Raw genomic sequence first — 20,445 nt, 5'->3', positions numbered from 1 at the left:
ATTTGTTTCTCTTGCAAAATGATCGACCTTTTGATCGCAGCTAAAAAAATAATAACAGTACCGTGCATACTTGAAAAATAGAGCCAAAATAACTATAATACTCACATGTATATTAGGTACGCTAGCAGTTTTCCGAACTAATTTTCCCTGAGCTGAGAGTTTCTCCTTGATGATAACCTCTTGTCTTAGTCGATCCAATGCAAGTATACTCTCCACTGCAGATACTCCTTTGGTATATTTTTCAATGTAGGATTCCCCTTCTTTGTTCTCAGCACCTGTGGCTGCCATCATGGCAAGGGTTTCTCTGTCTTCTGGATCTTCAAGGGCCTAGTAAATACAAAGAAACATAAGCTCGGTCTACACTATTGAATTTTTTTTATTACATGGCTTTATGGTAACCTGATAGCTTAATTTGATTTTTTTTTAACCTGGAGGGGGTGAACTGTTGTTAGTTTAATTTTGTTAATATTGTAAGCTCATTGCCAAAGTAAAATTTAGTCACTATCCAGTGGAAGTGGAATTGGTTTGTCTAGAAAAAAACTTATGAGATTGGTAGCCAAGCATCTCACTAGTCCTAATAGAAACTTACCTTTGGAATGTTTGCGACTATTTCATAAGTTACACCGGAAGAACGATGCGTTTCCTATCAAAACAAATATATTTTAAATTTTATTTGTAACTTTATATAGTGGGTTATAAAGGACAAAAGTATATGTAATAATAATAATAAGGTCAAAGGTCAAAATTATTACATTAATGAAAAATTATCCACGTGATATGATATAAAATCAGTTATTAACAGTGTTTTAATTAATCTTGAAGATTAGGACTTGAGAACTGAGCTCATTTGTCCAGACATTATTAAATTGAAAGATCTTCATTAACATACAAGATAAACATAATTTGGTGATCAGAGTCCTGATATAAATAAATTTGTTGGCTTGGCTTGAACTAAGTGGACCTCATGAAATTATTTGTACTCATCACTCATAAACATTTATTATTTGTAATGTATACTATTTTGGTGGTGCAATATTTCTTATCTTATTAATGATTCCCAAACGTTTCTTACCACTTTAGATATTTTGCGTTTCAAGGTGGATGCAAGACTTTGTTTCTTGTACACATTTACACATATGCGTTTACGTAGCACAAGCTCCATCATGGCTGGATGACTTAGTTGAACTATGACCTTTATTATCAGATAGATACGCTCATCTTGTGAAGTCACTCTGTTCAGATATGCTGAGTCATGTATAGATGAATCCCATGATGCAATAGCACACACCTGTTTATGGATATGGAAAAGACCAGTTATATATTAAAGTATTAAAGTATATTATTTTATATGATTTGCACATACAGTATTAGTAACTGTTATGCTTTTAATTGAATGAACATACTGCTTTTTCCTTTTTAATAAATTTTAAAATAATTAAATATTTTATTGATAGATTTTAATTGTTCACATGTTAATAAGATTATGAGTATTCATATATAATATAAAAACTATAAAACACACCTATACCTATATATCATGGACAAATGAGGAGATGACATGATGACATGTCAACAACAAAATTATTAAGTGAACACTCATAAATACCGGAAACATTCAATAAGATTCTACTGTAAAACCTTGGGTTTTTATCTCCTTTTCTTTATAATAAATTAATTTTGACTTAATATGTACAGATCTATGCTTCTTGTAACTTCTGACCTGACTTGTTCAATTGATGCATTATGCTAGAGAGGATTATTAGGTAATTGAAGTGTTTGTCAGATCGACAACCACGACTATGCATAATAAATGCAATCAGATACACTTCACATATACTGTGATACAATAGTACTAATGCATGCCATGTGACCCACAATCGTCCAATCAAATAGTAGGAATTTATTTAGGTGTTATATAATACTAAAACTGAAATGCACCAAACACTCAACATTTTCTCTCTGGTGTATTATTTAATTCTACTCTACAAGCATTATATTAATTTAGTTTTAGTTTATAAATACATGTATCTACTTACATCTTTTTCATTGTATTTAACTATTGGTAGACTGATCATTTTAGCCCCATGTTCCTTTGGTAATATTGAGTTGAAAGCAGCAGCACAGAAGGTTTCCATCGAGTCATAAGCACCCATATCGTCAGCTGATAAACAAACACAAAATAACGAATGCACATAATTCAGTAACAAGTGTAAGATGGAGCAAAGGATTGAGACTCATGCTTTAAAGAAGGATTAAGTTTAAGACCTGTCATTAACATGTTGCTTCAATTTTGAGTTTGACTCTCTCTGTCCTTAAAACTCTGTCCAAATCATCAAACTAGTTTGACGAAAAAAGTGGTATTGTTCATGTGTCTATATATAGGCATATCACATTTGTTTTGTCACATACAGTTTGATAGTGTAGACAAGGCTTTAAAGATGCATCCTCAAACTTCTATTATAAATCACTTTCCATACTGTTTCAATAATCATTAAAATAGAAAAAGCATTTTCTGGATAAATACAGTATACATTCTGTAATAACTGTCTAGACATTAAATCTTGTTTTTGTGAATATGTCAATGTGACAATACAATAACAACTGTGTTTATACTACGTGGAGAAACTTGTTATTGACACTTTGGTTACAAAAATACAACACTAAAAAAAAAGCCAAAAAGAAAAATTAATAAATTCAGCTTTTAGGAATTGAACCAAATATTTGGCAAAATGGAGACAAAATGAACTTCCATCAGAGCTACTGCAGGTGGATTTATGAATGAAGTATTAACTGACACTGAGGTCATCATCACAGGTTTTACTCAGGCCTATACCTACACGACCTTATATTATGGACAATGCGCCTGTTCTGTGGAACACCCTTCCAAACTCAATCGCTTACTACATTCAAACAACTCGTCAAATCCCACCTTTTTAATTTGCACTTTCCTCATTCATCTTTTACTCTTTTAATAATATTTTCTGTTTATTGTTCAACGCTTAGAGACGCCCTGCATTTTATGCTATATTAAATTGAACATTATTATTATTATGAGTACAATTAAGGTCCTCTTGTGAGGTCACTACTTGAGCTTCAGACTTACTATTTAAATCAAGGAAGAGTACAGGCACATGAGTTTCCATGCCAGCTGGTGGATGCCAGCTGGCCACAGCACCTGGAATGCCACTACCATGAGCCGGCACCAACACGGCATTACGCTCCTCCGTTAATGATACCCATTGGTTGATTAAACTTGCTTCCCTTTCCATGTCTTGCTCGGTTTTCCCAGCTGAAAAGAGAGGGAAATTATATGAGAACATTTCAAGATTGTTTACACTTTTCTACTGTGATTTATAATCGTTCCTATTCTTCTTTTTACATTGTCTTTTATAAATGGTAACAAACTATTTTTTTTTAATAATCACCATTTTTAAAATAGATAATAAAAGCCAGATGAAATTGTTTTAACATTTTTCTTTTTTCCAGTAAAGAAGCATGACACTATATACTTTCTTTTTCATATCGCTGTTGTGTTGTGACAATATACAGTATGATATAACTTAACAATGATATTTTAGCACATTATGCCTTTGGCTATATTTATATATTTTCTTGAAGAAAGAATGGAGGATTTCTAAAAATAAGATATATCATTTTACATACAAAAAGAAATTAATATGGCTGTTATATGATAGTATACACATCTACAATATTGAGATTTAAATGGGCAATAATGAGTATTGATAGATATTAATATTATTTTCTGATAAAAAACACATATGAATGAACTGTATGAAAAATCATGTACCTAAATGCAAAACACATATCCAATAGCAGAAATTAATCGGCAATATAGGATAACAAACAGGAATAAAATTGATTTTCTTGTTATGATGCTATAGGTAGAGCAATGACCGAGTAAGGATTGAACCTAGAACCTTGGTAGTACGTTAACCCCTACTAGCTTTAGCAACTCCACCATTTAGTATTTTTAATCCCTTTATTATGATAATTAAACAATAAATCAATTATTATCATAAATTATTAGAAAAAAGATATTTAAGAAAACTAAGTGTAGGTAAAAACTGATTTTTCAAACTGTTAATAACCATGAATTTAACCAAAAAATTTATATTATTAAAAACAAAAAAGTGTATTCATCTAATGATTATGATATCAATGTGACCTCCTCTTTCTTTGTTATCGCTCACTTTCACTACATTTCTAAGCTCATTACTCCTACTGCAATGCGAGTTACATTGTAATGAAGCAATTACTAAACATAAAACAAACATTAATGCCCAGTACCATCATGTGTCTTTAGATATATTTTCTGCATTAGTTGGATGATTTAATAAATGATACATGTAATTTAATATGTAGTTATATTATATTCTATAGTATGATTGTGATAAACATTTATGACATTGCTTTAGTATATAATGCAATATGCACAGAGCTTCTTTAATAAGAGGCAAAGGAATTTACAAGTTCTAAACACCCATTCTTTCATTAAACAGGATCATACCAGATGCAATTAGTAAAACAAAATGGCTACCCAGAAATGTTGGTTAGAAAGAGGTATATAAACAACATAGAAATCGGTATCAAGAAAAAAAAAGAGGTCACAACATAGAGGTAACAACATAGATAGAAGTTACAACAGAGAAAGAGGTCACAACATAGAGGTAACAACACAGATTGAAGTTACAACAGAGAAAGAGGTCACAACATAGAGGTAACAACACAGATTGAAGTTACAACAGAGAAAGAGGTCACAACATAGAGGTAACAACACAGATTGAAGTTACAACAGAGAAAGAGGTCACAACATCAAAACTACTCACAACATAGAAATAAGTTAGAACACAGAAGGTTACAAAATAGAAAGAGGTCACAACATAGAAAGAAGTTACAACATAAAAAAGATCACAACACAGAAATTGGCAAAAACAAGGTCACAATACAGAATGAATTATAAAATGCATTACATAGAAAGAGGTCAAAACACATATAAAGGTCATAGCATTAAGAGGTCATAACATAAAGAGGTCACAAAATAGATATGTCATTAATAAAACGACTTCATAACATTAGTGTATTATGCTACACACACGGAAACATGAATAGCATACGTGAGAATGTGTTAATTTTGGGCATGAAATCTGTAATAAATCTATATTATTTGCATGTTGTGTTTCAAGTATCACTTTACCAACTTTGCGGCGACGACGTTTCTTTTCCTGTATAAGTCTTCGAATAAACTCTGCAAATTTATGTTTACTATGGTTATTTTGAGAACAATAGATTGTTATGTGTAAACACATAACTAATAGTTTGGCACAATTGGTTTCTAAGCAAGCACATATGTTACACTTTTTCATTTTCAGTCATAAACACCAAAAATAATACCAGTATTACTAAACATTTAAAAGTAGATATAAAGTATACACATTCAAAATCAAAATATATTTAAACAATAAAAATCGTTAATTTATAAAAGCTACAACAATTCATAAACAATCAATCAATAACACTTCATTTCCATCAAAACAAACATAAACACATAGCGATGGAGTACACAAAGTAAGTTTGAAAGATGCTGTACACCTTTACAATTAACACACAGAGCAAAAATTGGAAAAAAGAAACCTAAACACATTTTACTAAATCTTGTATAGGATATACGTACCTTTTTTATTTATGACTTTATGTATTTGTTCATCTAAGTGTTCTCGTCGTTTCATCAGTGCCTCCGACCACCTGTCTCTAAGTTTATTCAAATCACCATCTTGATAGCTGTCCAACGCTTTTTGTAATTTTGATCGGTTAGTAATACTACCTATGGATACTGCTGTGATAGCCTCGCATATTATGGGTAGAGTTCCAGAGTTCTGTACTGGTTGTACCCACACTTTCACTCTCCTAGACTGACCCTAAAAACAGATTGATTAGAAGATTGAGGCAACAACTACATTTGTTTGAAGATTACAAACACTGCCCATAGATACAATGCTGATTGAGTCAGTACTGTTTGTGTGTATGATGTTTGCAAGTATAGTTTTATAACTTGGTAATTGTATATACTAATTACCTGTCTAAGTTGGAAGACACCACCTGATAGGATATCTGGTCGTTGTGTGCACTCAACCGAAACATAATCACCCTGTTCATTTAATTCCTGAATCTCAACCCACATCTCGACTTTGTGTGTAAGTTCTTTCCATCTAAGTAAAAAAAGAAATGGAACTCAAATAAAGAGTTTATTGTTAATGAAGTATTTGGGAGCGTAAATGTAAGCTTATGTAGGTCTTTCAACTGACTGGAGTTTCTTTCAGTACCAGGTCGACAATAAGCACACTGGAGTCTGTCATATACAGGGAACAAAACTGAGATTCAAACAGACATACAGTACATACAGATAGCCCAAATAATAAAAAAAAAAAAAAAGTCTGTACCTGTCAGCTAAAGATCTTGACTTTGCATGGATATTTTCCATTTGCCAGCCTGCATTGTTTCCAGAGAAAACTTCCGTTCCTGAGCTGCGATGGCCCCAGACTTCAACGGCTAACGATCCCTCCAGTGCATGCTCTACAAACTCCTCAGATACATTGACTGTAAACTCCTGCAATAAATGAAATAACCTTATATATAAAGTAGTTTATTCCTAAATACTTTCTCTTGAATTGCTCTACATATCCTTGCAGTGTAAATACCTATACATACTCTATTGGACCAATTGTAGAAGATGTTCCAGCCAAAATTTTGAAAGGTGACAAAAAGGAAAAAAGTGTTACTTCATCGCTCGTTTTCCTTCCTCCTAACATTCCGGTTCATTTAAAATGTTAAACATCTTACCCTTGTGTGGTTAAACTTGACCTTGCGTTGTGAATCTTTTGATCTTCTACGTGGAAGTACAAAATCGTCTGTGTCTGGTCCAATCAATGGCGGTACAACCATCGGACCATCCTGACCCCAAAATGTATACTGGCAGAATACAAAATGGGCCAAGCTAAGGGGAAGTTCTGAGGCGTTCACTATTTTTATCTGTAAATATCAAATTTAATTATTAGGTTAAGTATATCTACGAGAAACTAATCTTGTGGCTTCAAGACGTAAAACCATCATATCAATTATAATTACTAACCCGACAGCATAGTGGTGCTCCAACAGCTAGTCCTTCAACTTCATTTTCTCCAACAACCTCAAATCCACTCTCACTCTCATTGCTACCTAGGGGTTCCACATCTGGTTTCTCATAAACTGGAGGGTTGATTCTTTGTAATTCTACATGTAATCTACCAGCAACCTATTAAAAAATACAATTTATACAGTTAATAGGGTAATTTTCCATTTTACTGCACTCCACCAGTCTTGGTGGTGTGCAGCATGGTAGAGCTATCCAGATTGGGGGTTTCCTTGCTGACTACATGCTCCTTATCTAGATTACAAACAAAGCAGAAAATCCACAACTTGCCAAAGCTGGCTTGGCAAACAAGTTGTCCAAACTATTATTAGACAAGTGTGTTCAAACTGACCTCTCCTTGTTGGTTAATAATTGGTGCTGGATACTCTAATTTGACATCATGAAACAGTACTTCAAGGAATATATTCGCAACGCCAATTAGATTATGGTTCTCTTGATATTCATAAAATGGATCCACTTTGTCTTCATCATCCTAAAAAAATAAATTAGTAGTTTCAAGATTTAAGAATCTAACTTTAGTGATAACAGAAGAACCCAAAGAAAGGGATACTTTCCTGTGATACAAACAAGGGACATATGTTTCAACATTATAGCACATTTGACAATACTGCACTTAATGCAACTATATCATTATGTCTTCTATTGGGAGTCCATAAAACGATATTGCATTTTTCTATTATCTAAACATGTATGGATCTATCCATGTAAAACAATTAGTGGAGCTATAGCTTGGTGGTTGACATGCTTGCCTTCCAATCCCAAGGTCCAGGGCTCAATCCTGACCTAGTGCCTAGAATTGTAACTCATGAGTCTTTCAAATCCACTCCCTAAGCCTCAAATACGACTTAGTTTATAAGCAAGATCAATTATAAAATAGTTTATCCATCCTGTAATTAGCGAGTTACTCGCTGTTCGATGCGTATGGAATTTTAAAAAATGTCATGGGATTCCATAATTATGTATTTTAAATAATCATTTTATAACCCAATACCTAGTATCCCTCTAAACTGGTACAATATTTAAAATCGTAGACCAGCATGCAACATTTACACAACTACTCTAACACAACAAAACATATTCAATTGAAAGTGTCAAAACTCTAATAATTTTTGTGCAAGATTTTTCAAAATGTTAAAAACTCTCCCCACCACTTATATCATAATTATTTAATTACTTACAGATATGAAATACCCTTTATAAATAACACATTAATATGTATTTCTGCTTGAATATCACCCATGCACAACCCCAGTGGACAGTCTAGAGAAATGGTTCCATGCGTCTAATATGGTATGTTACACCAGGTAATACAACTACTAACTAAAGTGTATTCAGAACATTTTAAATGGCATTATTGGAATAGTATTTGTATTTTGTATTTGCACGGCCAGAGGGAAGAACAACCATGTGTTGATCTGGGCCTCCGTGGTTAAATGGACGTTCTATTGAAAAAACAAATTCAATTTTAAAATGGTACTCTATTCCAACTGCAGTATTAGAAAATTATTACTTTTTTATTATTATTTTTTTTTTGTAAAAAATATAAACTTCACTTCTCAAAACAAGAATTCTGTTTGAGTGTGCTGCAGAATTTTAGTAGATCATGCAAATGTTAGGAATGAATATTACATATGTAGTGCCATGGTATGGGAGTACATGCATCCTATAAAATACAGTGTTAAATCTAGTACATATATACAATAAAACAGTCACTAATATTTCATTGACATTAGTACTTCTGTAAAAATGAATAATATATGATATTAATAATACTCCATGCATTTTATAAAGTAATGTAACTAATACACAGGCATATACAAGCATAACTGGGAACATTTATATCACCTCAATTTGTTCCGACAAATTAGCTCGCGATGAAAACAATGAGTCCTGAACAGCAAATAAGTTAAAGAAAAGAAAACTGTTATAACAAATAATAATTAGAAAAATAAAATATTTAAAAAGAAAAAAATTAAACTATGAAATCAAATATAAAACATATTAAACTAGAACAGCATGTAGGTTTTCAGTTGGTAAGACATATAAATGAAACTTGATTTCAAGTTTACAACCATTTTTTTCCCTGCAATAACATAATGATCAGAGTGCATGGGTTTACCATTATTAGTTTGATTAAAGTGTTAAGCTCCGTCTACACTATCAAACTTTATGTGACAAAAAAATGTGATGTTTCCCATATATGAAAATGATGATGTCATATCACTACCATATTTGGGTACATCCCACTTTTTTTATCAAACTAGTTTGATAGTGTAGACAGAGCTTTAGTTTAGCAAGTCAGTGCAGTAATGTAACTTATAGTGAACAGTAGTATCTGCTTTCAATAGTAAAGTGCAAAAAACAGAATTCAACCTGATAAAAATGAAACATTAGGAGACTTAATAAAGCATGGGCAAACCATAGAGGGCATTATAATTTTGTTAATACATCTACATAAAGGCAACTATTAGAAAAATCATTATTAACAAGTAAACCAATCACAGAACTACACTTAACTACCATAATATAACATAATAGACTCGCTAAAACAACAAAAACAAAAATGACTCACTAGCTATTAAGCATATGCTAATCTACTCTTCCCGCTTAAAGCATTAATAACTATTCTAAGAAAAATTCATCACTAATCCAGTAATTTTATATAATATAAGTCACACAGCAAAAGAGTACTACTCTAATCAAACACTAAACAAAAGCTACATATACTATATCATTTAAAAATTGATTAATCAATCCAAATAAGTATAATGAATTATTAATAATTCAAAACTATAAATAAAAATTAATTTTAGCAAAGCAAATTACCCAAAACTAATCAAAGACTAAAATATAATTCTCTAATTAATCTAGCAAATAATACTACGTCTACTACCACTTTTCTAAAGCAATCAATTTTTCTCAGCAAAGCAATTCTACCAATAAACTACTGCTTCATTACATTGCAATTATTGAAACTTAACATATTAACATTTTTTTTAAAAATGGGGTCAGATTAGGCTGCAACAAGTCTCATAACATCACGCATGCAGAAATTAACTGCTCTGTATAAAACAGAAAGTCTTATAGAATCTTCATAGAATCTTCAGTTTTGCATTTCATTGCAATGTGGCATAACAAAGAAAGGTATTAACTGTTATGTTTTAATCTAGCGTGAATTTCCAAAAATACAAACATGGTTTGCATGTTTCCTTGTTTAATTCATGGACAAATCACTATAATAACCAAATATCAAGAAAAATAGCTATCCATCTGGTTAAAAGCAAAAAGAACAACAATAAGAAAAACAAAAAGACCTTTATTTCAAATCAAGCAAAAAGAAAAAAACAAAAAAAAAAACAGAACAGGAAAGTTAGTACAAAGTTCACCTGAGATTCAAAGAACGACATCTTGCGTAAGGGATGCATTATACCATCCTCTTCCTAAAATGTAAAAATGATTCACGAATATTAAATACATATGATTTCATGAATATGCATTAGTGCAAACCGTATGAATATTAATAAGTAATGAGTATATGAGATGCACCTCTTTAAAAATGATTCATGAATATTAAGTTAAATAGTAAAATGAGTTATTGTTATTGGCCAGTTCAGATGAATATGTATTAGTATATTTTGTGAATTATTAGTATGGCAATTACTGTATATTCTCTTATATAAGACAATATGAAATTTGTATTTACATTTTATTTATTTATTTTCCTTGTTTATATTTATTTTACTTATATATATTTTGTATGTTATTGTAATGTTATATGAGCGATTGTGCCTGCCATGAATTTCCGCAAGGACCAAATAAATCTGAATCTGAATCTATACAATTAAGATTTTGTTGAAAATGAACATCAAGCTCACTACAGTATTTTGGTTAAATTAAGAAGGGAAAGGTAAACCAAATTTCAAGAAACCAAAATTGAATGTCAGTAGTAGTATCTGCAAATTTCTATGTAATATGTGAAGGTATAAATAATAATTTAAAATCTGAAGTTTGTCTTATAACCAGAATATACAGTAATATTGTGATATGAGGATGATAAGATATTAATAATAAAGTTAGTAAATTTAATTTGAATAATACATAATATAATAATATTAATAAACAAAAAAAAATGAATTTAGATTAATAAATATATTCATGAAACTGAAAATACAAAATGGAGAAAGTGATCAAACAATATAGAAAAAATGTAACGACTTGAGTGTAATTGCAAAATCAGTTATGAAAAATATTACTTTTATAAACCGTTTTACTTCTAGTTTTTTATAAAATGTTTTTTAAATATCTAAATCTTCTGAAAGCAGCGTTCTGATAGCTTCCAAAATCTGAAATAACATTACCTTGTGGTATTTTTCTTTCTTTTCTCCATATAACTCTCTCATGTCTACAATCTTGTTTTCTAGTTTCTCAACAGACCATACTTGTGTTCCTCTTCCCTTTCTCTTTACTTTGATGGCAGGTTCACTAACTAAAACACCTCTCTATTGCAGATACAAAAAAGAATACATTTTCCAAACATGAGTAAATATTGTAGTGTTGTAGCCAGTGGTGCGGTGGTCGAAACATAAGGTGACAATTTCCTGGGGTGTCAAAGGCCTCTGTCAAAAACTAATCATAGTAAACCTTCTAATCGGTACGATACCGTACCGGCTACGACACTGTATATCGTAAATGAGCAATCATTCATAACAGTGCATATAACATATATTGAGGTTCCAGTATCGCATATTATACAGTTGCATTCAGAAACAAAGTCTGTAATTGGCACATGGACGAAAAGTTTCACATTTTATGTCACATGTTAGGCTATGTCTATGATTATATCTGGTGCTTAGCAAAGAAAATGTAATTTCAATACAGTGAACTTTCCCATGGAAGCCATGGAATCTAAAATTGTTGAAGGTTTTAAAGTCTGAACTACTTCCCTCACTCTTCCTACTCACAAACTATATAGTCTATCATCATTAACATATGTAAATGTCTTTAGAAAACAAACCTTTCTATTTGGCGTAAGATTTGCTGCAGGTATTTGTAAAGTAACATGGAATTCTGTTTGTTTCGTCATTTCTTCACTTAAGAAATTTGCTTCTCTTGCTAATGCGTTTGCCTTTAACACATCCTCCTTTAGTTTAGCTAGACACTGTTTGAATTCATCCTCTCTGTAAAAGAAAACAACTAGTAGTACAGTACAGTAGAATCACTCCTTTTGGGATATTCCTATTCAGAGAACACTGTATACAGCTGCAGGTACGTCTTAACACTACAGTCTACCTATATCAGTTAAGCTAAATTGTTCACTCCCTTTCATAATTATTTTCAACATAATGACTGGGATGTTTTCAATGTACCTTATTTTAGTTAGTTTTCAACAAAAAAGATATAAAATAGGGGGAAAGTAGATGGTTAAATCATTATGAACATTAGCTGCACAATAGAGCATCTACACATTCATTGTTGTATTGTGAAATCTTTTTACTATTACCGCAATTTCTAGAATTTGGTGTAGTTTGGAGGAGTTTTACTAATGCTGCATTGTGATGTCACTAAATGACAATAAATTACCTAGCATCTGCCCATCTGTCCTCCATTGATGAGTTAGCCTCACTTCCCCCTTCACTACTGCTAGGGCTGCTACACCTCTCAAGGCTTGAGCTATCTTCTGATCTATGTACTTTGGGCTGTAGTTGTTTTCTTAAGCTTTCTAACTGTTGTTCGTACATCTGTCTCTGTTTTTCTAAGGCACCATCTTTATCTTTTTTGTGTTGGTCTTCTAGAAGTGTCATAGCTGCTTGAATAGGGTCTATCAGAGGATATTTTTAATAAACAGAATCGGAAATTTATAAAGATATGGAATTTCTTAATAAAATAGACTTCAAAACTATCAATTCTTAATATTTCTACCAGCAATAACATTAGTAAAGTTAATAAAGTTTGCGGGACTTAACCAGGTACCCATTTAGCTGTATTTGTGTTCATTCACCATGGAAACTTTTAAACAACAATAATATTTGATTTTGATTTTAGTGCTCGTTTTTATTTTCCCCAATAAAAAGAATATCTTTATAGTTGATGTGTTTTCCAATACATAAAATTGTACATGAAAACTCTGCATCTCTATTAACTTTCAATGTTGGTCTCATGCCTAATTTAAAACTGTTCTATGTTTAGATAAGAAGGCTGATCAACCAATTTCAGTACTGTTTGCATTTTACAATAGCTCATACATTTTGACTACTTATACATTGGCGAATTCTATACATTACCATTCTCTAGTTCCTGCATCATGACTTCATTCTGAGCATAATTGAAGTCATACTGAGTATTCTTTGTCTCAGGCTCTGGTGTGCTGCCACCACTTGATCCTATTAATCAAAGATAATTTGCATACATGTAGACTGTAGATGAATCAATACATTCATGATTTCTTAAACATCTTAGTTAACACATTGTTTTTATTTTATTGAGGACCCCATTGGAAATAAGTCCCACATCGGGACTTTCATGGGCTATCCTGCATCTCTGTATCTGTCTTTTTAACATTTTTGAATTGTATATATCTTTCTGTATCATAAACTGTGTATGTATTTTTAATGAGATGCAAATAAATCAAATCAAATCAAACCTTTATAGTGCACATTTCTATAACTAACTCATAATAAATGGCATTTATATCATAATGTCGGTTGAAATAAAAAGTATTTTTTAAACTGATTGAAGATGTTCAAATTATTTCATATTCTTGGTCCAGCCACGTCAGCAAAGTAACTGCTAATTGGTGTTGAAGTAAAAAATGCAGAAACCCAGTAATAGTAATTATTTTCATTAAACGGAGGCACTAACATACTATTTAATCAGTTATTCCTTTCAGTGGAAACAGGCCATAAATCTACTTCAGTCAGCTTACACTGTAATGTCAACACTAAAAATGTCACAGCTTTATACTTACCTACGCCAGGAGATCGTGGACAGTTAATACGGAAGAAATGGTTGTTACCCCACAGTATTCTGTCACCATGCCGTAAGGCTGTTCTTTTCTTTATTATCACACCATTCACACAGGTTCTGTTGAAAAGTTTAAAAATAAAATATTATATTAATTATAGGTAAAACCATGGTCTGACAACCACTGTAAGTTCATAAATATCTCAGATATTTTAAAAATAATAGTTGCAGCGAATGGGTCTGTACAGAGGAAAGGCTGCTCCCACTTTAGTAAATACCCCAGAACATAATCCCTACATACAATAGTACACCAATGATGTAATCCTTATGTCCATAGATGGCTGGCTTTGACATTGGCATTTCTGACCTGAATGCAACATATTGTATTTAATTGATTTATTATTATCATTTGACAAGGGCAAACTATTGTTTAATATAAATCATTTTCTCTTCCAGCTTGCAGTTTTTAATAAGAGATATGATAAATGTGAAGTGATTAATAAATGTATTACTAAATAGATACATATTGCACAAGACCACCATATTTTATACAAACTAGTAATAGTATAGCATATGCTATATATTATTTAGTAAAGTATACCACGGAGGAACCTATCTAGCCTGTATAAAAGCATTGTTATCACAAAAAAAGATGGAATATTTTTTTTCTGCGATTGAATAAATGGATTCTTTCATAATAATGAGAGACTAAAATTTAAAAATGGAAGAGAATACAATTACAGCATTTGAGAAAGTTCGAGACCTGTCTGTGACATCATGTTTAATAATTACCTTGCATTTTGTAATGGTGTAATAGACACATCCGTATGATTATGTATGTCAATAATACAATGCTGGGGACTGATACCTAGGCCACTTAGTTGTATGTCTTGCCCAGGCCTAGTTTCAGGTCTACCAACTAGTGTGTGCTCCTACAGAAGAAAAGAAAATAAGTCAATTCAATTATAATATGGGAGACATTTTTATACAAGATTTAGTACTAAATCAGACTTGTACAATAATCTATACAATAAGAGATAGAATTGGAACCTTCGGTATTAAATGAGGTATCAAAATGACCGGAATTGTACTGGGAAGGTTTTTAAACTATATTTGAAACTTGCCCTGGGCTTTTGACCCGGCAAATTTGGAGGGTACACAAACCGATCCTTTGGGACTTTGTAAACACAGCCTAAGTTACAAATGTAACCAAATTGTTGGATAAAAAATAAATAAATACATTGATTTTTACCTTAAGATAATATACCAAGAGTTCATTGAGCGAAGGGTCAGCATTTAGATTCACCAGGAAACATTTGTTGCGTTCAACTTTGATACCAGAAGCCTGAACAGAGATTCCCATTTGTTCCAAGGCATGCTGCCTCTCCTATTACAAAGCATTAACAATATATTTAGATTTAATAGGATCCATTTATGTACCAGATAATAATCTTTACATACAGCATAAACATTGTGCGAAAGTTACAATTCAATTGATTATTCTATGTTTCAACACATCCAACAACAAGTAGTACGTTCCAATTACAGGATGAAAAAACTACACCAAGTTTATAAAGTTTCATTTGAGGTTTAGAGAGAGGATTAGACACAGATGTAATTAGCTATGACTTTACATCAGGATTGAACCCTAGACATTGGGATTGGAGGGCAAGCTACACCTCCACGAATCATGAAACCCTATTTATCATATTACCTTGTGTATTCGTTCTGTTTTTGTTAATTTCTCCTCCCAAGTTACTGTCATATGTTCCATCAATTTTTCCGACTCTTGTAGTCTTTCTTTTAGATGATCTGCCTTTAGACTCTATAAAAGTATTAAATAATTTTGTTATAAATCGGATTTACACAACTGTGTGCACTTAAAAGAACTATGTGTATATCTTCCAGAAAGTGGGGGTTGGGGGGCTCCTAGTGTTTCAGCCCAGAAGACAGGATCTTGGAAAATGCTAAGCATGCAATCCTAATAGTCAATCATTTTAAAGATGATTTTAATCATATAAAGGCTAGTAGTTACCTCTGCTTTCTTTAATTGTTTTTTTAGCATATCAACCTCTTCTCGTAACTCGCGTATAATCTAAAGTAAAAAACACATATCATTACAAAAATATTTTTTTTTGGTTTTCATATTTGTTTTTTTGGTAGGAAGCTGAATGCAAGTTCAACATATATTTCCTCTCTGATTTTCTGCAAAAAAGTGTCTCCATTAATAGAGGCATTGACTGTATCAAGATTTCCTAAAGTAGTATTCTATCAACTATTCTATTCAGAAAACAAAATCATAAACACATATTCATTTCATCTTTAATAATAATTATATGAGTCATTTTCCATTAAATAATAATTGTCACCTTTGCATTTGGATCTTCGTTGATAACGGCATGATTGACGATTCGTTTCGCACGGTCGGCATAACGTAAAGTTGATAATGTCTCTTCATAATTATCGCCTGAGGGGCTAATGGTTGCGATCATAACTGTCTTACTGTTTCCTCCTAAACTGTCCTGCAGGCAAAAGAATATAATGATGCAAAATTCAGGAAAGATAATCTATCACACAGCTATTAAGGGGAATGAATACATGCCATTTGAAACCACAAAAGCACACTGTAAAACTATTAAAGGTGATTAAAACTTGAGAATATAACAATACAGTTTATAGATTATAGAGTTATACTATCTACACAGTACAAGCTTCTCAATTACAAACACTCTACATTACAATCATTATTTGTTTTACTGATCATGTACTGTACATAAAATGATGTTTTGTAGCAACAGCAGAAATTACTTTCAAACAGTCAATATAAGTCCTTAGAGAGACATTGTGTTCACTGGGATCTGCCGCCATTGGCTTCCTGAGAAGACTTGATATTAATTTATTATAAAAATATGAAATTAAAACACTCCGAATAATTGATTTTTTTTTTTTACATTATTAAATCAACTCTGGAAAAAATGTAAATTTATAGGTCTTCTACAGCATCCACAATGTAGTGTCTACCATGATAAACTAACTGGGAGTCCTTTATTTTTAATATTGTACCAAGTTAATATTTATCAATGATATGTGCATTGTGTACACATGACCAAAAGCTAAATATCTTATCCAAAGGATGAGGAATTGAGAGTATATTGCCTATAGAGGATGCAAGCATTATGGAGAAGATAGGTCTCAAACAAAAGCATCTCACATAGCTTTAAAGGCACATCTCAAGGACACTGCAATGAGTATATAGGTTGCCTATATGGATATGAGCAAAATACCTCTCACAATCACATGATAGTCCTATATATTATACTAACGTCATCACTCTCACCTTGCTTTCATTTCTCCACTTTCTTATTAAGCTAAATGCTCATTTCCTTATGTATTGAATGATTGAATGTTTCTTGAAATCAACATAATGCCAACACTGGCATGTGATGTGTACAGTATCAACATTGTAATACAATACTTATCTAGTGACATACTTTTTTAAACTTAACTTCCTCTTATTTACAGCTATTATTATGGACACCATTATTTATGATTCCATTATAATGGTACATTATAATGATAACTTATTATGATACCCCACCCAAATATTATTGGTACTCTATTTTATTGACACCCTACCCCATTATTATTGGTACCCTATTTTAATGATACCCACCCCATTATTATTGGTACCCTATTTTAATGAAACCCCACCCCATTATTATTGGTACTCTATTTTAATGATACCCCACCCCATTATTATTGGTACCCTATTTTAATGATACTCACCTCAATTATTATTGGTACCCAATTTTAATGACACCCTACCCCATTATTATTGGTAACTATTTTAATGATACCCATGGTACTCCAATATTATGGCATATCGCATCCCATTATGATTTACCATTATTATGAAAACCCATTATCACCATTATTACCTTTAGTAGCCATGTGAGTACTGAATCTCTGTATGGAACAAAGTTGCTTTTTCTTTTTCCTGCAGCCTGTTCTGCTAAAGCAGAAATCACCAAGCCTAGAGTTGTTAGTGATCTAAAAAGTAAGTCCATAAAGTTATTGTTTAGGTACAATAATTAAAATATTAATAATTTGAAAGTTATTGATAATTATGATGATGACAGAATACTAGACTTAAATGTTACGCCATCACATGATATTCGATGAATATTATACTGTCAAAGTTATAAAAGCAGGACGTAAAATTAACTCAAGATTTTATATTAGTAGATTTATTGTGACATGTTTGCCGTGCCATACTATCAATGCCATTGGGATTATTTTGTTTCTATAACCATCACTCTACTACTGTACAACCAGAATTTTCTTCTCTTTTGCTGTGTACCAATGTTACCAGGATGTATGGCACCTCTTTTACCAACAAAATTGGTTCTAATAAAAGAGGCTTTATCTAAAAAATGGACGTAGATCTCAATCATTTTACCTGTTAATGTTGCTTCCCTCCTTAAGACGATCTCCTGTTGACCCAGTCTTTGACACCCTCTCACTACCTGCAAGATCCACCAGGCTTATCTTGCTTACCTTTTCCCCAGATACCTAATAATAAATAATATACATATAAAAATTAAGCTATTTATAGGCTTTAAGTAGGCTATGTTGATCATGACCAACAATTTACTCATGATCAAGGAAAATGGTTTCATCGGGATCTTCTTAATGTAAATGATGGGTGAAAAACGATTATCATTATTTCTGTATCATACAGTATGCAGTACCAGTGTTGTTGTCAAAACGAATGTTTGTTTGACCTGAATTTGACCTTAACTTTGTTGCTTACAATCTTGGATTCAAGTTCAACATTAATATAGTAAGGCTGCAGGTTCACCACATCATGAGTAAGATGATCATAATCAACTGTGAAAGTGAACTTATAGCTACAGTCTGTAGTAATAATTAATTATAGTGAAAGTTGATTATTTTAGAATCAAATGCAAACTAAAACGTACATTATTAAATTTGATAGCATATGCAATAATCAAATAAAACAAATATTGTGCACAGTAAATGTGTTTATTAGGTTTTAACATAATCATCATTAATCTGTCAGATTACAAACGAAAAATGCACTTTGATAATGAAAATGGTACCCAGCATGATGACATTACATAAAAAAAAAAATTGGACATAACTTCTAAAACACAGTTTAAAAACCGAAAAATTAGCAAAGAAATACACCAAAGAATAAGAATATATTATTATGCAAAAAGTTATTTTGATTAAGCTTGTGATTGAGGAATAATTTAATGTAAAGTAAAAAATATCCAAGGTATCCCTAATTCTTCCTTCTGGGGGAAGAGGGCATCTCTAAGAATGGAGAGTAAAAATCTCACTCCGAAAAGCACCATGAAACACCCAGATAAAAAGAAGAGAAGAGAGAAGATTCACTTAAAACATAAATTATTAGCTCTAATAAGTAAATTGACATTACATATATAATGTACAAAATAAATTATAATAATGAATGCAAAGGTGAAAATAACACACCAAATAAATGTCAAATAGAATAATATTGCAAGTAAAATAAAGATTTGTATGTATCTAAATTGAATCTTATTATTACTGTATAAAAAAAATCATTATTAAGATTTTGAAAGTATAAATTGTAAGTATATCATTGTACCAGAACTAAAAGGATATAGCATAATGTTCTTTATAAATGACACAACACATAAAATATTAGAATGTTATGTTGCGTGACTTGTGAGTATTAATAGATTGAATATAAAAGCAGATTTGCTTGCTAAAATGCCTTTTTAATCATGTCTACGTTTTATTACATTAAAATGATTGTTCTCTTATAAACCAAGGTTGAATATAAATGTGTAGAGGTTTAGATACTAAGTTCAATAGGGCTTCCATGGAGCCTGAAAAACCACAAGAGCTCTTATGGGGAGTGCTGAATGAGGCATTGGGGAAACTTTTTTAGACAAACTTGTAGGCACTGTATACTATAAACAAGAGATACCCTATAAAACAAAACAATACAAATTTGTGCAGGGGTTCTCCACAGATGCCTTGTAGGCCTGGACCAGTGCAATCCATAATATACTTTACTGTAAGATTTAAAACTAAAAGAAATAAGGAGAAGTGACAGATTTTATTATTTTCTGACATGAAATCTGGCCTACAGTATAGACTGCAGGAACAAATGTTAAAACACAACCAGAGAGAAACATCAAAGATGCAAACTTTATTAGAGTGTTGAATGTAAAACAGCAAATGTCATTGATATAAATTATAAC

At 31.7% G+C, this 20,445-nt stretch overlaps 1 protein-coding gene across 9 annotated transcripts in view; it reads right to left on the bottom strand.

Annotated features, from left to right (window-relative positions):
* Positions 1–20,445, bottom strand: part of LOC144840856 (kinesin-like protein KIF13A) — a 54,679-nt gene that overhangs the window by 21,678 nt on the left and 12,556 nt on the right. For 4 of the 9 annotated variants that reach the window (XM_078696904.1, XM_078696905.1, XM_078696910.1 and 1 more), the window contains 26 exons: positions 18,627–18,739; positions 18,106–18,217; positions 16,537–16,689; positions 16,203–16,262; positions 15,882–15,992; positions 15,420–15,554; positions 14,960–15,099; positions 14,172–14,287; positions 13,489–13,587; positions 12,788–13,025; positions 12,222–12,384; positions 11,566–11,706; positions 10,594–10,647; positions 9,053–9,097; positions 7,539–7,679; positions 7,148–7,309; positions 6,859–7,047; positions 6,459–6,625; positions 6,095–6,227; positions 5,693–5,936; positions 5,216–5,266; positions 3,104–3,289; positions 2,037–2,161; positions 1,073–1,288; positions 590–643; positions 106–327 (listed from right to left, as the gene is read on the bottom strand). In XM_078696904.1, the coding sequence (XP_078553030.1) occupies positions 106–327; positions 590–643; positions 1,073–1,288; positions 2,037–2,161; positions 3,104–3,289; positions 5,216–5,266; positions 5,693–5,936; positions 6,095–6,227; positions 6,459–6,625; positions 6,859–7,047; positions 7,148–7,309; positions 7,539–7,679; positions 9,053–9,097; positions 10,594–10,647; positions 11,566–11,706; positions 12,222–12,384; positions 12,788–13,025; positions 13,489–13,587; positions 14,172–14,287; positions 14,960–15,099; positions 15,420–15,554; positions 15,882–15,992; positions 16,203–16,262; positions 16,537–16,689; positions 18,106–18,217; positions 18,627–18,739 (3,570 nt within the window). The remainder of the gene's footprint in view (positions 1–105; positions 328–589; positions 644–1,072; positions 1,289–2,036; positions 2,162–3,103; positions 3,290–5,215; positions 5,267–5,692; positions 5,937–6,094; positions 6,228–6,458; positions 6,626–6,858; positions 7,048–7,147; positions 7,310–7,538; positions 7,680–9,052; positions 9,098–10,593; positions 10,648–11,565; positions 11,707–12,221; positions 12,385–12,787; positions 13,026–13,488; positions 13,588–14,171; positions 14,288–14,959; positions 15,100–15,419; positions 15,555–15,881; positions 15,993–16,202; positions 16,263–16,536; positions 16,690–18,105; positions 18,218–18,626; positions 18,740–20,445) is intronic. The other 5 variants (XM_078696907.1, XM_078696912.1, XM_078696906.1 and 2 more) reach the window with 4 other exon arrangements.

This window comes from Antedon bifida, chromosome 4, assembly GCF_963402885.1.
Source record: "Antedon bifida chromosome 4, ecAntBifi1.1, whole genome shotgun sequence".
Taxonomy (NCBI): domain Eukaryota; kingdom Metazoa; phylum Echinodermata; class Crinoidea; order Comatulida; family Antedonidae; genus Antedon; species Antedon bifida.
The sequence above is the reverse complement of the archived record's forward strand: the minus strand, read 5'-3'. Positions and strand labels throughout refer to the sequence as shown.